The 15,112-nt window shown below is 47.2% G+C and overlaps 1 protein-coding gene across 1 annotated transcript in view; it reads left to right on the top strand.

The window, feature by feature from the left end:
* NLRP1 (NLR family pyrin domain containing 1) overlaps nt 1-15,112 on the top strand; it is a 58,776-nt gene that overhangs the window by 8,943 nt on the left and 34,721 nt on the right. The window contains exon 5 of the mRNA XM_045293324.1: nt 4,081-4,245. Coding sequence (XP_045149259.1) covers nt 4,081-4,245 — 165 coding nt within the window. The remainder of the gene's footprint in view (nt 1-4,080; nt 4,246-15,112) is intronic.

Genomic DNA, 15,112 nt, shown 5'->3' with positions numbered 1-15,112 from the left:
TCCTGAGCACCACAGGCGTGCTCTTGCAGCCCCCTGTGCCAGAGACGCGAGTCTCAAGGTAGTCAGTGACTTCCACCTGCTGTGCCAGGGCTCCGTTCTCTGTCTGAGGCAGGGGTTCTCCACCTTCCTAATGTCACCGCCCTTTCGTACAGTTTCTCACGTGGTGGTGACTTCCCCCAACCATGACATTATTTTCGTTGCTACTTCTACTGTTATGAACCCGGTGACCCCCATGAAAGGGTCGTTTGACCCCCTAAAGCAGGGGTTCTCAACCTGGGGGTCACGACCCCGCTGAGGGTCAAACAACCCTTTCACGGGAGTCGCCTAAGACCATTGGAAAACACATATTTCCAATGGTCTTAGGAACCAAGACACCGCTCCTCTGTGCAGGCAGGTCCGCCCACATGCAGATACGCCCAGGGTGAAGACTGTTACCTATGCCACACCATGCTTCAAGACAAAATGTCATTCATTTGTCATTAGAAATAAATGTTTCACGATATAGTATTACATATTGTTTTGTGATCAGTCACTATGCTTTAATGATGTTCCATTTGTAACAATGAAAATACATCCTGCCTACCAGATATTTGCATTACGATTCATAACAGTAGCAAAATGACAGTGATGAAGTAGCAACGAAAATACTTTTATGGTGGGGGGGTCACCACAACATGAGGAACTGTATGAAAGGGTCTCGGCCTTAGAAAGGTTGAGAACCACTGCCCTAAGGGGTCATGACCCACAGGTTGAGAACCGCTGGTCTAAATGTTTCTGCAGCACCGGACTGTGTGACTGGTCTTTGCTGTGGCCCCTGCCGTGTGTCTGTTTTGTCTTTCCTACCAGGTGCACGTCCACCTTCACACTGACCTAGCTTTCCTCCACACTCCCCCAGGACAGCCACCTGTCTCTCTTACCCTTGATCTATCCATTTCATAGCATTAACAGCCAGTGGAAATAAAATCATGAGATTATTCCAATGCAGGAAAATCATCACATCAGAACCTCTCAAAAGCTCAAATTCTCAACATCAAGTCCTTGCTGACTCACAGAGGCTCTATAGGACAGGGTCGAACTGTGCCTGTGGGTTTCTGAGACGGCAACCCTTTATGGGAGTGGGAAGTCTCATCTTTCTCCTTCAGGGTGACTGGTGGGTTTGAACCACTGGCCTTGAGGTCAGCAGCCCGACATGTAACCGCCATGTCACTAGAGCTCCACAGAGCAGAAACTATGGATGATCAAAAGCTCTTTGCAAACCAAGAATTAAGAAGCGCGCCTTTCCCCAATAAAATGATAAAATAAAGAAATAAAAACGTTAGGGGGAAATTCCATTATATTAAAAAGAAGAAGGAGGAGGAGGAAAGCACTTTCTGAACGTAGTAAAGCCCATCTCCCACTGAAGAGAGAGGAAATGAAGGGAGGGGTATCAGAGCACTTGTGGGCACAATTTTTTTATTAAATACTTTTATTGGGGGATCTTACATCTCTTATCAAACTCCATGCATTCATCCAGTGTGTCAAGCACATTTGCACATAGGCTGTTGTGGACACATTTTAAAACATTCACAGACAACTTCACCTAAACAGCCAGCTGACAGACGAAGAAGCCCCAAAGCCTCTCCAGATGTGATAACATACATTGTCACTGACTGGTCACAGCAGCCACGCGGCGGGAGTCCAGCCGGTGGAACCGCTCCAGGGTCACGTGTCAGGGGTCACACGTGGTAAGCATTCTGTGACAATCCGTCAGGGAGCATTTGTGAGCGTGCGGCTTCTATACGTGAGTGGGAAACCAGAGTGTGGTACAGTAACAGGGAGATGACGAGATCATCCCTTTGACCTTGACGTCATTTCTGCTCAAGAAACGTTCCTCCATTCCCCTTGGTGTTGGGAATGGTGTTGACCCTGAGATCTCCCCCCATCACATGTGTCTGGAAGAGAGTCTTTGATTTTTCTGGGGAAACTGACTCCCTTGTGTGTATCAGTGATGCCACCACGGACACAGGCGTGTGGCCTGAAGCCACACGGGCAACCAAGGAGGAGCCGTCTCCAGCCATCCTCCACCCAGCAAAGTGACCAACTTCCCCATCCAAGGGCCTCCACCCCTGTTGCAACATTGACCGTGGAGTGTTTTTATGTGCCTAGATACCTCCTGTATTAGACAGGGCTCTCTAGAGAAACAAAACCAGGATGCTTATGATTGTATATATAAAACATAACATGATTATAATATATATAATATAATATAAACTATAACGAAGGAATATCACAGCTAATTAGTCCACACAGCAGTACAGAGGGCTCAGTTCAACTCACTGCTGTGGACCAGTTAATATACTGGAAGTCCTTCAACTCACCAGGGCTGCTAGGTCCAAGGTCAAGGAAACAGACAGCTGAGTCTTCCCTACATAGAAGGGGAAGGGGCATTTAAAAGAGCTACGATCTCTGATGAGATGGTTGAGCTGCACGTTCTGCTTCAGAGCAAGAATGCTGGGGTATCCAGAATATGAAGACTCTCTACAGGCCACAATGCCTATGTTTCAGTCTCCGCCCCCCACCCCCCACCCCCACCCCTCAACAACAACTCCTTTGCTTTCTGAGTGCTGGGACTCTGGAAGGGTTGTGCCAAAGGAAGACAGATGTTGTCTGCATCAAAGGGAGGGAGACTGGCCAAACCACAGAGTGTTTCCTTTGGGCCACAGATCTCAAACTAAACACACGGTTAGAAAGAACAAGAACCTTGTCCATGATTCGTACACCTATACAAAGATGATTTGGCAAAAGTCGTGTGAGCGGTCTGTTTACTGGATTTGCTGCGGAAACCAAACGCCTCATGGGGTTTGGTTCCTTCGTTGGGAGGTCGGGGGTCACGGTGTCATGGGACTCCCCAGTTGACGGGCCTCGGGTCATGCTGAGTGCTCCTGTGTAGGGCCTGGGCTCTGCAAAGCCTGCAAATGGCCACCCAAGGCACAGAGGTATTTACCTGGGGCAACAGAGGAAGGAGAGTCGAGAATGGGAGGATGACGTGGGACAAGTGGCTAGTGGCCTCCATGGACCATTCTCTCCTTGGCTGTGAGACCAGGAGAACTGGATGGTGTCCGGCTACCATTAATGAACGTTTTGATTGAGGACCCTCTAGAACAGTGGTTCTCAACCTGTGGGTTGTGACCCCTGTGGGGGTCAAATGATCTTTTCACAGGGGTCGCCTGATTCATAACAGTGGCAAAATTACAGTTATGAAGTAGCAACGAAAATAATTTTATGGCTGCGGGGGTCACCCCAACATGAGGAACTGTACGAAAGGGTTGTGGCATTGGGAAGGTTGAGAACCACTGCTCTAGAAGAATCCCAAACAAAAGGGGGAAACTGCAGGACAGAATTTGAAATTCTCACGAACTCCAGACTTCCTGGGACCAAGGAGTCTGGATGAATCCCTGAAACAATTGCCCTGAGATCATCTTCAACCAAAAATAGTACCTGAAGACTTCTTAAAACAGATAGTAGTTCAGTTTAACAAAAAAAAATTAATAATAATAATTTTTTTAAATGATACCCATTTAAAACCATCGATCCGGAATCCCAGTGACAGCAGCAGCTCCAAGGGCGAGTTGGGGACCTCTAGGGGCAGTGAGTTTCCGCTCGCTCACGGGGGAGGAGAGCCCTCAGGGAGGGAGGATGGGGATGCGGGCACGACTCAAAGAACACCGTCAGCGTCCCCAGAAAGCAGTCTGTGTGACAACGCTTGAATTGCTGTAGGTTCCGCCCAGCGTGTTCGCGACAGGAAGCACAAACTCAGTAGAACTTAGGGAAGAAAATCAAGAAGACGCTATGTTCCTGCCTCGGAGGAACCTCCAGGCAGACAACATGAACCCTTTGGCATGGCTCGGATCTGTGGTGCAGTGAAGAGGCCCAAAAAAAAACGAGGGAGAGCTGCCCGGCAGGTGGGGGGAAGGGAGGCAGGCAAGGAAGTGGGCCAGTCACAGAGCCCCATCGTGTTGAGAGAGGTGTGTGTACTGCAGACCACCACACACACACACACACACACAGGCCATAACTCTTCTGCTCCCCTCTCAGGTTCAGGTGGCTGCCGGTCACGGAGGCCTGCTGGCAGGATCTCTTCTGCATGCTGGGGGTCACCAGGAGTCTGCAGGAGCTGGACCTAAGTGGAACCCCCCTGAGCCCCTCAGCAGTGCAGAGCCTTTGTGAGGCCCTGCGACAGCCTCGCTGCCACCTGGAGACCCTGCGGTGAGTGCGGCCAGGTTCTGGGTGGAAGCAGGGATGAGCAGACCTCCGAAGTGAGGCTGGAAGGGAAGGTTCATCAAAGTCAGCAAACAATCACCGAGTCTCTCTCTGCCAGGCCTGCCAGGTGCCAGGGCCCCTGTGGTAAACACTGCCGGCCAGGAGTCTCTTCTCGGAGCCATTGAGAGGCTGGCATGACTCACGGAGCCACGTTGACGAGTCTCACAGGCCCCGACAAGCACTCCGTGGGGACGATCCTTGAGGGAATGATTTGAAGGAGATCTGATGGCTAAAGAGGGAAGAAAGATGCAGACAGAGGGAAACGGCCTGTACAAAGGTCCTGTGACGGGAGGAAATGGACCCAATTAAATGGGTGTTCAATGATTTAGAAGGAAGCTAATGTGGTTGGAGGGTAGAGAGCACAGGGCCAAGGTGAGGCTAAAGAGGTCAACGGGAGACGGGCCAGGCAGGGCTTTAGAGGCCAGATGAGGATTTGGTGGCTTGCTTGCCTGGTTGGTTTGTCTGTTTGTTTCCTCTAAAGTATTCGAACTTTAAGCAAAACACTAGTAAAGTCTGATTACATTTTCAAAGCAGAGACTAGCTACAATTTGTGAAGTGCTTTGGCAGAGGGCCAAGGGAGAAGTTGTAAAACCAGTTGGCGGGGAAATTGCAGTTGTTACTCTGTGGTGTCTTGTATGTTGCCATCAAGTCTCTTCCGCTCACAGGAACCTTATCGAGAACTTCTGAGATGGTAACCCTTTCTAGGAGCAGGAAGCTTCGTCTTCTGTCTCACAGCTGCTTGGGGGGTTGAACCACCCACCTTGTGGTTAGCAACACAATGCCACCAGGGCTCATTAGTGTTTGTGCTGTGACTGTGGAAATACTACAAATGGATTGCAAAACTGAACAGAAATGTATTCTCCCACAGTTTAGGAAGCTAGAAGTTCAAATTGAGGGTACTGGCTTTCGGAGAAGGAGCGCTGGTGGCATAATGGGTTACTCCTCGCACTGTCACCACAAGGTCAGCGGTTCAAAACCACCAGCCGCTCCACGAGAGAAAGATGAGGCTTTCTACTCCCCTAAAGAGTCACAGTCTTGGCCATTACTGCAGGACAAGGTGCCGAAGCCTGAGCAGTCAAGAGGTGTGACTTCACCAACCCCAGACCACAGAGTTGAAGGAGGCCTTCCAGCAAGTGTGGGGACATGCTGAGGGCCCTAAGCCAGAACCCCACCAATGCCCTGGGGGAACGCCAAGAGTGATGAGGTCAACGTGAAGGTGCTGGATGTGGAGCCCTTCCTGCCCATGCTGCAGACTGGCCTAGGGCGTCCACAGCACTCCTGGGAAGTCCTTCAAGCGGTTGACAAGGAAGGGAACAGCACGTCGTGGGGGCTGAAATCAGCATGTGCGTGTCACCTCGGTGTCACCTCGGGCGAGAAGGTGGCAGGGGAAGAGGTGAGGGTGCAGGTGGCAGGTCCCGAGGACAGCCATGGTGGTATCCAACAGGAAGCCCTTGTCCAGATGGTGCTGGGTGGCTGAGGGCAGCCCTTCCCGTGCCCCCCAGAGCCTGTGCCTTTTGCCCCCTGCCCCCCGTGAGACTGAATGTGTCCCGGAAGGCCTCCTCAGGGTCACAGTACCTCCCCCACCGTGTCTCTCATGGACAAGGCTTGCCACCAGCTGTCACCAAATGAACTTGCTCTCCCAAAAAGAGTTACAGTCTCAGAAACCCACAGAGGCACTTGACAGTTGGCCCCCATCCTACTTGGTTGATGAGTAGGAATTGACCTGGCGCAGTGAGTTCGAGTGAGATTCTAGGACAGCGGTTCTCAACCTTTGGGGGGGTCGAATAACCCTTTCACAGGGGTCACCTAATACATCCTGCCTATCGGATATTACATCACAATTCATGACAGTAGCACAATGACAGTGATGCAGTAGCAACGAAAGTAATTTTAGGGTTGGGGGGGTCACCACAAGGATTGCAGCATTAGGAAGGTTGAGAACCACTGCTCTAGGAGAAGGTCTCTCTCTCTCTCTCTCTCTCTCTCTCTCTCTCTCTCTCTCTCAAGGTCCTTGACTCTTTTGAGCTTCTCTCTTGGTTCCTGGGTGATCTTCAGGTGTCTTTGCCTCGTTTGTGTTCGCTTCTCTGCATAATCTGCTGTGTTTAGCTCTTAGTCTCCTGCGAGCAGCTTAAACCTGTACCACACCCAGCACCGACAGGATCTCTCCAGCTTGACAAAGCAGCCCTGTCCCAAGCGGGATTGTATGCACAGCTATAGGAGTTAGGATGGTTTTTTCTTTTGTTTTTGTCTTTTGCCTGACCGTTTTATTGGCATACCATTCCCATCTCATGCAACACAGTGATTCAATCCGATCCGGAAGAGCTGTACAGTCACCACCACAGTCAGTTTTAGGACGTTTCCTTTGGACTTGTGCTCATCATTATTAGCTCCCCATTTCTCCCAAGCTCCTCTGCCATACCCCCGAGGGACCAGTGATCCACTTACTGCCTCTGTAGATTTACCTAGCCTAGACTTCAGATACAGAAAATATTTTATGTTAAAGCCAGCAACAATAATCAAGTAAAACAGATAAAAACTTCGATCAAAAAGAAAACAGAATTTATTAAAAGCTAGAACAGATTTTTTTTTACTTTTTTCTTTTCCGTACTTTATTATTTTACTATTATTTTTAATAAATCATTTTATTAGGGGCTCTTACAGCTCTTATAATGATCCATACATCCATTTTTTAATGTTTGCTTTTCCATACTTTATTAATTTTTATTCTTTTTAATAAATCGTTTTATTAAGGGCTCTTACAGCTCTTATAATGATTCATACATCAATTGTATCAAGCACATTTGTACATAGGTTGCCATCATCATTTCCAAAACATTTTCTTTCTATTTGAGCCCTTGGTATCAGCTCCTTTTTTTCCCCCTCCCTCCCCCACCCTCCTACCCTGATGAACACTTGATAATTTATAAATTATTTTTATTTTGATATTTTACACCTTCTGCTGTCTCCCTTCCCCCATGTTTCTGTTGTTCATGCCTCTGGGGGAGATGGGGGGAGTTGTACATCAGTCATTGTGCATGATACCCCTTTCTTCCCCTTCTCCCCAACATCTCCTCTACCCTCATGGTATCATTATTGGTCCTGAGGGGTTTATCTGTCCTGAATTCTGTGTGTTGAGAGCTCTTATCTGTACCGGTGTACATGCTCTGGTTTAGCGGTATCTGAAAGGCAGACCTGGGGTCATAATAGTGGGGAAGAGGAAGCATTAAAGAACTAGAAGAGTGTTGTGTGTTTTGTCAGTGCTATATTGCACCCTGGCTGACTCATCCCTTCCTTGTGACTCTTCTGTGAGGGGACGTCTAGCTGTCTACAGATGGACTGTGGGTCTCCATTCCGAGCCTCCTCGTTCCTGTGGAAGTGGTTGTTTGTTTGGGGCCTTCTGATGCCTGATACTTGATCAAATCAACACCTCATGATCACAGAGGCAGAACAAATTTAAAATGGATCAAAAAGGAGATCAAATGATAAGGTATTAGATCTTAACCGAGCTGTGTCTGGAATAATCCATTTTCCAATGCATCCCGCATGATAGGAAGACTAGTCACATCCCTGGTCTGTGGTCAGCAGGAACTCACCGGAGGCTTCATCCTTGTGGGGACCCTGAAAATGGATTCGGGCTTCTATTGTCTTCCCTAGCCTTCTGCAGACCAGCTGTTTACAATTTAAGCTGTGATACCATTCCCTCGATTGGAGTTGGATTTATTATTTACAATCTTTGGATCACACAAGCTGGTGTGCTTGAGGTTTTTTTGTTGTTGTTTTCTTAAGAGAGTATTTATTAAGTCTTAAGCAGGACCAAGATGACTACTGAAACATATTATCCAAATGAGGGAGACCATTAGCATGGGGTCATAATGGGGTCCAACAGCTTGCTGAGATACAGACCTTTAAGGAGGATATGGTAGGTCAAGAAAACTGTCACAAAAATATGGGTGGCAGCAGATCAATACATTCTACCGTGTTTCCCCGAAAGTAAGACATACCCCCAAAATAAGACCTACTTACAGTTTTGTCTCTCGCTGAAATATAAGGCATCCCCCTGAAAATAAGCCCTCCCCGATAATAAAGCCCCCCAAAGCTACCGTAATTCTGGACTCGGCTCTAGTGGCAGGTGCCACCATGCAGCTCACTGTTGGCCGCAGGGCAGCTGGAGCAGACAGGAAGTGCGAGGTTTCTTTTAGTCAGAGAGCCCACACTGCTGCCAGGACAAGCTGCCACCTGTTGCTCGCTCTGCCCTGACAAGAGTCTGGCTGATTCACAATTAGGCCTTCTTGATACTGTAGGATTCACAGTTTGTCTGGTTATGCTGGTTTGTGATGACAACTACTACCGTACCGTATACAGGTAATAAATTTCCTTTTTTGTTGTTCAACAATAAATGTGTACCGTATTCTTCTTCATGGAAAAATAAGACAGCCCCTGAAAATAAGACCTAGCACGTCTTTGGGAGCAAAAATTAATGTAAGATACTGTCTTATTTTGGGGGAAACAGGGTAGTTGCCCTTGGGGCTCCCTAAGGGAACTTGGGGGTCAATATTAGGACATATACATTACATTAGACAAAGGAGCTTACAATATTGGTCCAGGGGCTTCCCCAAGGCAGTCAACTCATTAAAGTTAGAATTTTCAACACATACTTTTGTTGCAACAATTCCATCCATGACAGATGGTGATAGCTTAGATAAGGAAAACTGTAGTTCCTAAAAAAAATGGTGATAGCTTACTAGCGGGCGATACAGATGGAAAGCAGATGGATTCAAGAGAGCCTTAGAAAGTCAAACCAACCAGTTTTTGTGGTGGACTGGATTTAGAAACAAAGAGAAGACAGATGTCAAGGATGATCTTGGATTTCTGGCCAAAACAATTCATGAGATAATGGTATCTTCATAGTGACCCTGTTGGACGGGGTAGACCTACCCCTGTGAGTTTCCGAGACTGTAATTCTTTATGGGCGTAGAAGGTCCCATCTTTCTTCCATGGAGCACCTGGTGGTTTTGAACTGCCGACCCTGTGGATTGCAGCCAAACTCGTTACTATGCCATCATCGATGGCAGTGAGTTTGTTTGTTTGTTAATGGTGCTTTTACTGAGATGGGAAATCCTGGAAGTAGAATGTTTGAGAGGCAAGAATTAACCTAAGAGTGATCTGGGGCATATTAATTTGAAATTCCTTTCAGTGGAAATCTTTAGCAGATATAATATAGATTATAATGTAGTAAATGTTTTAGAAAAGTTAAGGCTGCCTCACAAAACAAGTCTCAAGAAGTTGTTGTTAGGTGCTGTTCCTCACTTCTCACGGTGACCCCATAAACCTCCCATCCTAGCCCATCCTCACAGAGTCATCGCTGGCTGAGCCCATGATCACAGTACTGTGTCAGCCCCTCTAGTTGAGGAATCTTCCTCTTGTTTACTGACCCTCTACTTTACCAAACATGATGTCCTCCTCCAGGGACTGGCCCCTCCTGATAACATGTCCAAAGAACATGAGAAATCTTGCCAACATCACCTGTCTACCATGGGGAACACTGCCGATAATTGAAATACCAGTGGCATCATTTCCAGCATCACAGGACTTGCGAGCCACCGCAGTACGACAAACTGACCCATGAGTAGTGACCGAGAGTAAAAGGGGGGTTGAGAGAGAGACACCACAAATCCAAACCACAATTTCAAAGACTGGAAATGAAAAAGAGGAAAGCAGTAAAGAAAAATGGGGTAGGAGTTGCATAAGGATGTGTGTGTGTGTGTGTGTGTGTGTGTGTCAACGGAGCTACCATGACGAAAGCAACAAGAAAGAGGAGAAATTTATAGACACATGTGAGTCTCCCTGGATTTGTTTCTCTAGTCTACCCGGACTAACACATCATGGTACCAGGAGTGGGATCAAATCAGCACCCACTCTCCATCTTTATGATTTGTTTCTCTAGTACCCTACTCCTGATCCCATAATGTGTTAGTCTGGGTTTGCTAGAGGAACAAATGCATTGACACTCATATATGTGTATCAGAAAGAGTTTTATTTAAAAGAGTAATTTTGTATTAAGAAAACATCCCTGCCCACTCCAGATCAAGTCTATAAGTCCAATATTAGCCCATATGTCCAATACCAATTTATAATTTTCCCTTCAGACTCATGCAACACATGCAATGATGCTGAATGCAGGAAGATCACAGGCCAGTGGGTAGAAAGTGTAGTAGATCCAGTGGTGGTAGAAGCATCTCAGCTCTGGTGTGGGTCTCCACATGGCTGCGCCGGGTCCAGGGCACTGGCTCTCTCAGCTTAGCTCCAGGTGGCTTGTCAAAAGGAATGTCAGTCAGGGAGTGTGTGTGTCCAGCCTCCAGTGAGCTATTTATCTCCTTCAAATGAGGTCATCAAGCTGCAACTTGATTACAGGCTAAACTCCACCCCTTTGATCTTAATAGTCTCAAGTTGACCACAGATTACGTAACTACCATATCTCCCTTTCTTCAGAGGGAAAGGATAGGATTAGAAGCTCTTGTGAAAGACTGACCTTTGGGGAAAGGGAACTGTCTTCAGCTATCAAAGAAGAGACAAGGATATGGAGAAGAAGAAAAACAGACAGTGGAAACCTTAAGAGTTTCCATTCTGGGGAGGTTTGTTTTTCTCTGTGGAGCATGGGATTTGGCGTATTAGAGGTTTGAGGAAGGTAAATGCTTACTATGCCTGTAGCAGGGCAGGAGATCTTACCCACCCGCATTGTGAGCCAATGTGAGGGAGTGGTGGTGAGTCATGGTGGCAGCCACCTCCCCTGTCATTCGGGCCCTGGGCAGCAAGGAGAATGGCAGAGGTTGGGACTAGTCAGAGGGATGTGATGGGAGGTCAGCGCTGATATCACCTCTGTGTCATGGCAGCCAGGAGCTGATGAAAGTTAACTTCCTGGAGTAGTGAAATACATGATTTCCCCATGATTGCCCAATCCTGAATCAGGCACTTGGGAATTTTCCCCTCCTTAGAAGATTCAAGCCCCCATGGAAGATCTCAAAGAGCTACCGCTCTTAGACACAAGAAAACATGAATCCTTGTCAGGCAAAGTTCTGACTCATGGTTGGGTTTCCCTGGCCCAGTAGGAAACCTGTTGAATCAAGATTAGAATCCAGAATTCTGGGGAGTCGGAGAAGGAGCTGGTCCAGGAGAGCCTGGGGATCTGAAAGAGGGGGTGCCAGAAGGAAGCAAGGCAGGAGGAGACTGTGAGGACATGGAGTCAAAGATTGTGAACTCCTCTGAGGCAAGGAGGAAAGAAAGGCTTGCATGGAAACACAGGCACCTGAGGGTGAGAAGTTTGAAGCAAGGTGAAGGCTACCTTCCCACAGTATAGGCATTAAGCATGCGCCAGACACCGTCCTAATACTTAGCATACACCATCTGCTTTGATCCTTCCAACAAGCTTGTGCAATCGGCATGCTTCATCGGTGTTAAGGATGAGTCCGTTAGAACTTGAAGATAAAGACACTTGCCCCCTGTCATCAGCTAGTTAATGGCAGAGGCAAGATTTGAACCCATACCTGCTTGGCTCCGGAGCCTGAATCCTTCACTAGACTGCCACTCCATCCCTGGTCAGATGACCTCAGGCTCCTCACTGTAGTCCTATGCTGACAATCCTCAGCGGGCACCATGGTCATATGGTTTGCTCTGCTGAGAATGACACAATCAGGAGGAATGGAGTTGCATTCATCACCAAAAAGGACCTTTCAAGATCTACCTTGAAGTACAATGGTGCCTGTGATAGGGATTCTATCTATTGGCAAACAAGGGAATCTTATGAATACAGCTATCATTCAAATGCATGCACCAACCACCAAAGCTAGCAATGAAAAAGAGTTAGGATTTTGAGGAGAGGGAAGAGGACTTGTTCCAGCTTATAATAGTGAGTTATTTGGGGATGAATAATGCACATTAGAGGCACATCTGTTCATCAGGACATGGAGCCTGGAGGTAGCAACATGTTAAGTGATTTCCATCAGGAAACCAGACTAGCTAGGCTGGTGGAGCCCATCAGCCAGGGCTGGTGTAGGCTGACAGCTGAGGTGTGTTCGGGCAGAGACACAGAACTTTAGCTATGCTGACATCTGTCAGTTGCATCCCTGACTTTCTTTGATCATACTCTGAAACCCAGGGTTGGGAGCAAGAGTGCAGAAGTTGTCCAGGGAGACATAACCAAAGGATGAGGATACTTAAACTCAAGTAATAGACATGATGTTGATACAGCTAGCCCTGGATTCCAGACTGGGGTAACCAAAACCCAGTTGCTGAACATTGACTCATGATGGCCCTATGTGTGCCAGAGTGGAACAGTACTCTGTAAAGGTTTTCAAAAGTAGATCACCGGGCCTTTTGTCTGAGGTGCCTCTGGGTAGACTTGAACCTCCAATCTTTCAGTTATTGACCAAATTCAATAGCCATTTATACTATCCAGGAATGCCTCAGGATGGGTTATTGTTGTTGTTGGTGGTGATGATGGTGGTGGTGTTAGGTACAATGAGTCACTTTCCAGCTACAGCAAGGCCATGAATAACAGAACGAAATAGTGTTGGGTTCTGAGCTATCCTCACTAGAGGAGGTGCGTTTGAGAGCATTGTTGTAGCCCCTGTGGTCCAGCTATCTCCTTGAAGATGTTCCTCCTCTATGCTGATCCTCCACCAAGTATGATGTCCTTCTGCAGGGACTGTTCTCTCCTAATAGCGTGTCCAAAATACACGAGATGACGTCTCACCGTCCTCGCTTATCAGTTGAGTCTGGCTGTGCTTCCTGCAAGGCAGATTTGTTCATCTTTCTGCCAGTCCATGGTGGGGAACAGACAACAAAGAAGGAATAGGCCATCCATTTCTGAGGAATTAGCCATGGAAAGCCTTATGAATAGAATTGAAATACTGTCAGATACTGAAAACTTCGTGAAAAGAGACAGTGATAGAAAATGAGCCCCTTGCATGAAGTGGCAAGCTACCTGAGATCTGGGCGGCCGGCCCCAATCCCAGCTATGTGGACCCCTCCCTAGAAGAAGGCACTAAGGAGGACAGACTGAAGATATAGCACAAGGAGAGAGGCATATCTGCTCAGAGCACACGGGAGCAAACCAAGAGGGGAAAGACAGAGACCGAGAGAACCTCATGCTGGTCCAACAAGCTCCGAGGATGACATTCCTGCTCAAAGCAGCCAATGCACAGAGAGGACCGTGGGGCAGCCCCGACCACGAGATATGGCATCCCATCACTGAACCAGAGCACTACAGGGGACAGCATTGAAGACACAGTGTGAGCATTGTGCCTGGTCTCACACACACACACACACACACACACACACACACGTGCGAAACACGAAGGGAGTGCAACAGAACAGCAAGGGGAGCAAAGCAGTGGAACCTCAAAAATAGATGGAAGCCCCAAAATAAGTATTTATAGGCTGATATATATATATATACACACACACACACACACATATATACATATATATACATATATATAATTAGGCAGGATAAACAATCTGGAGGAGAAAACAACAGGGCTGATGGTTTCAGGGGTCAAGGGAGAGGGAGAGTTGGGGAAAGGGAGGGGGGAAGACAACAAACCCAGGGACAAGGGAACAACATATGATCTAAAATCGACGGTGAGGAAGGCGTAGAATGCCTAGTGGGGTTTGATCAAGGGCAATGTAGCTGAGAGATATTATTGAAATACAGGCGCATATATATGTAAATATATTTATGTATAACAACAGGGTCATAGATCTATGTACATATACTTATATGTTAAGCATTAAGGTAGCGGACTGGCATTGGGACTCTCCTCAAGTCCTCCCTCAAGTCAAGAACACTGTGTTCTAGTAACCTGGCATTCTGTGATGCTCACCTTCCCAAGAAGATCGCTGAAGACAAAATAGGTACATATGTAAATGTAGTGAAGAAAGCTGATGGTGCCTGACTATTAAAAGATATAGCATCTGGGGTCTTAAAGCCTTGAAGATAAACAAGTGGCCATTTATCTGGGAAGCAACAAAGACCACATGGAGGAAGCACACTAGCCTGTGTGATCATGAGGTGTCAACAGTATCAGGTATCAGGCATCAGAAGGTCCAAAACAAACAACCATTTTGATGTGAATGAGGGGGTTCAGAAGCGAGACCCAAAGGCCATATGTAGACAATTGGACATCCCCTCACAGAAGAGTCACAAGGAAGGGACAAGCCAGCCAGGGTGCAGAATAACACCAACGAAACATACAACTTTCCTCTAGTTCTTTTTTTTAATCATTTTACTGGGGACTCATACAACTGTTATCACAATCCATACATACATCAGTTGTATATAGCACATTTGTACATTCGTTACCCTCATCATTCTCAAAGCATTTGCTCTCCACGTAAGTCCTTGGCATCAGCTCCTCATTTTTCCCCCTCCCTCCCCGCTCTCTCCTCCCTCATGAACCCTTGATAATTTATGTTATTATTTTGTCATATCTTACTGTCTGATGTCTCTCTTCACCCACTTTTCTGTTGTCCAGCCCTAGGGAGGAGGTTATATGTAGCTCCTTGTAATACGTTCCCCCTTTCCACCCCACCCTCCCGGTATCGCCACTCTCAGCACTGGTCCTGAAGGGATCATCTGTCCTGGATTCCCTGTGTTTCTAGTTCCTATCTGTACCTACTAGACCTCTGGTCTAGCCATATTTGTAAGGTAGAATTGGGATCATGATAGTGGGGGTGGGGGGAGGAAGCATTTAAGAACTAGAGGAAAGTTGTATGTTTCATGAGTGCTACACTGCACCCTGACTGGTTCATCTCC

Source organism: Echinops telfairi, unplaced genomic scaffold (genome assembly GCF_000313985.2).
Source record: "Echinops telfairi isolate 266 unplaced genomic scaffold, ASM31398v2 ScPeMD7_2010;HRSCAF=2546, whole genome shotgun sequence".
Lineage (NCBI taxonomy): Eukaryota > Metazoa > Chordata > Mammalia > Afrosoricida > Tenrecidae > Echinops > Echinops telfairi.
This window is presented reverse-complemented; position numbering and strand designations above follow the sequence as displayed.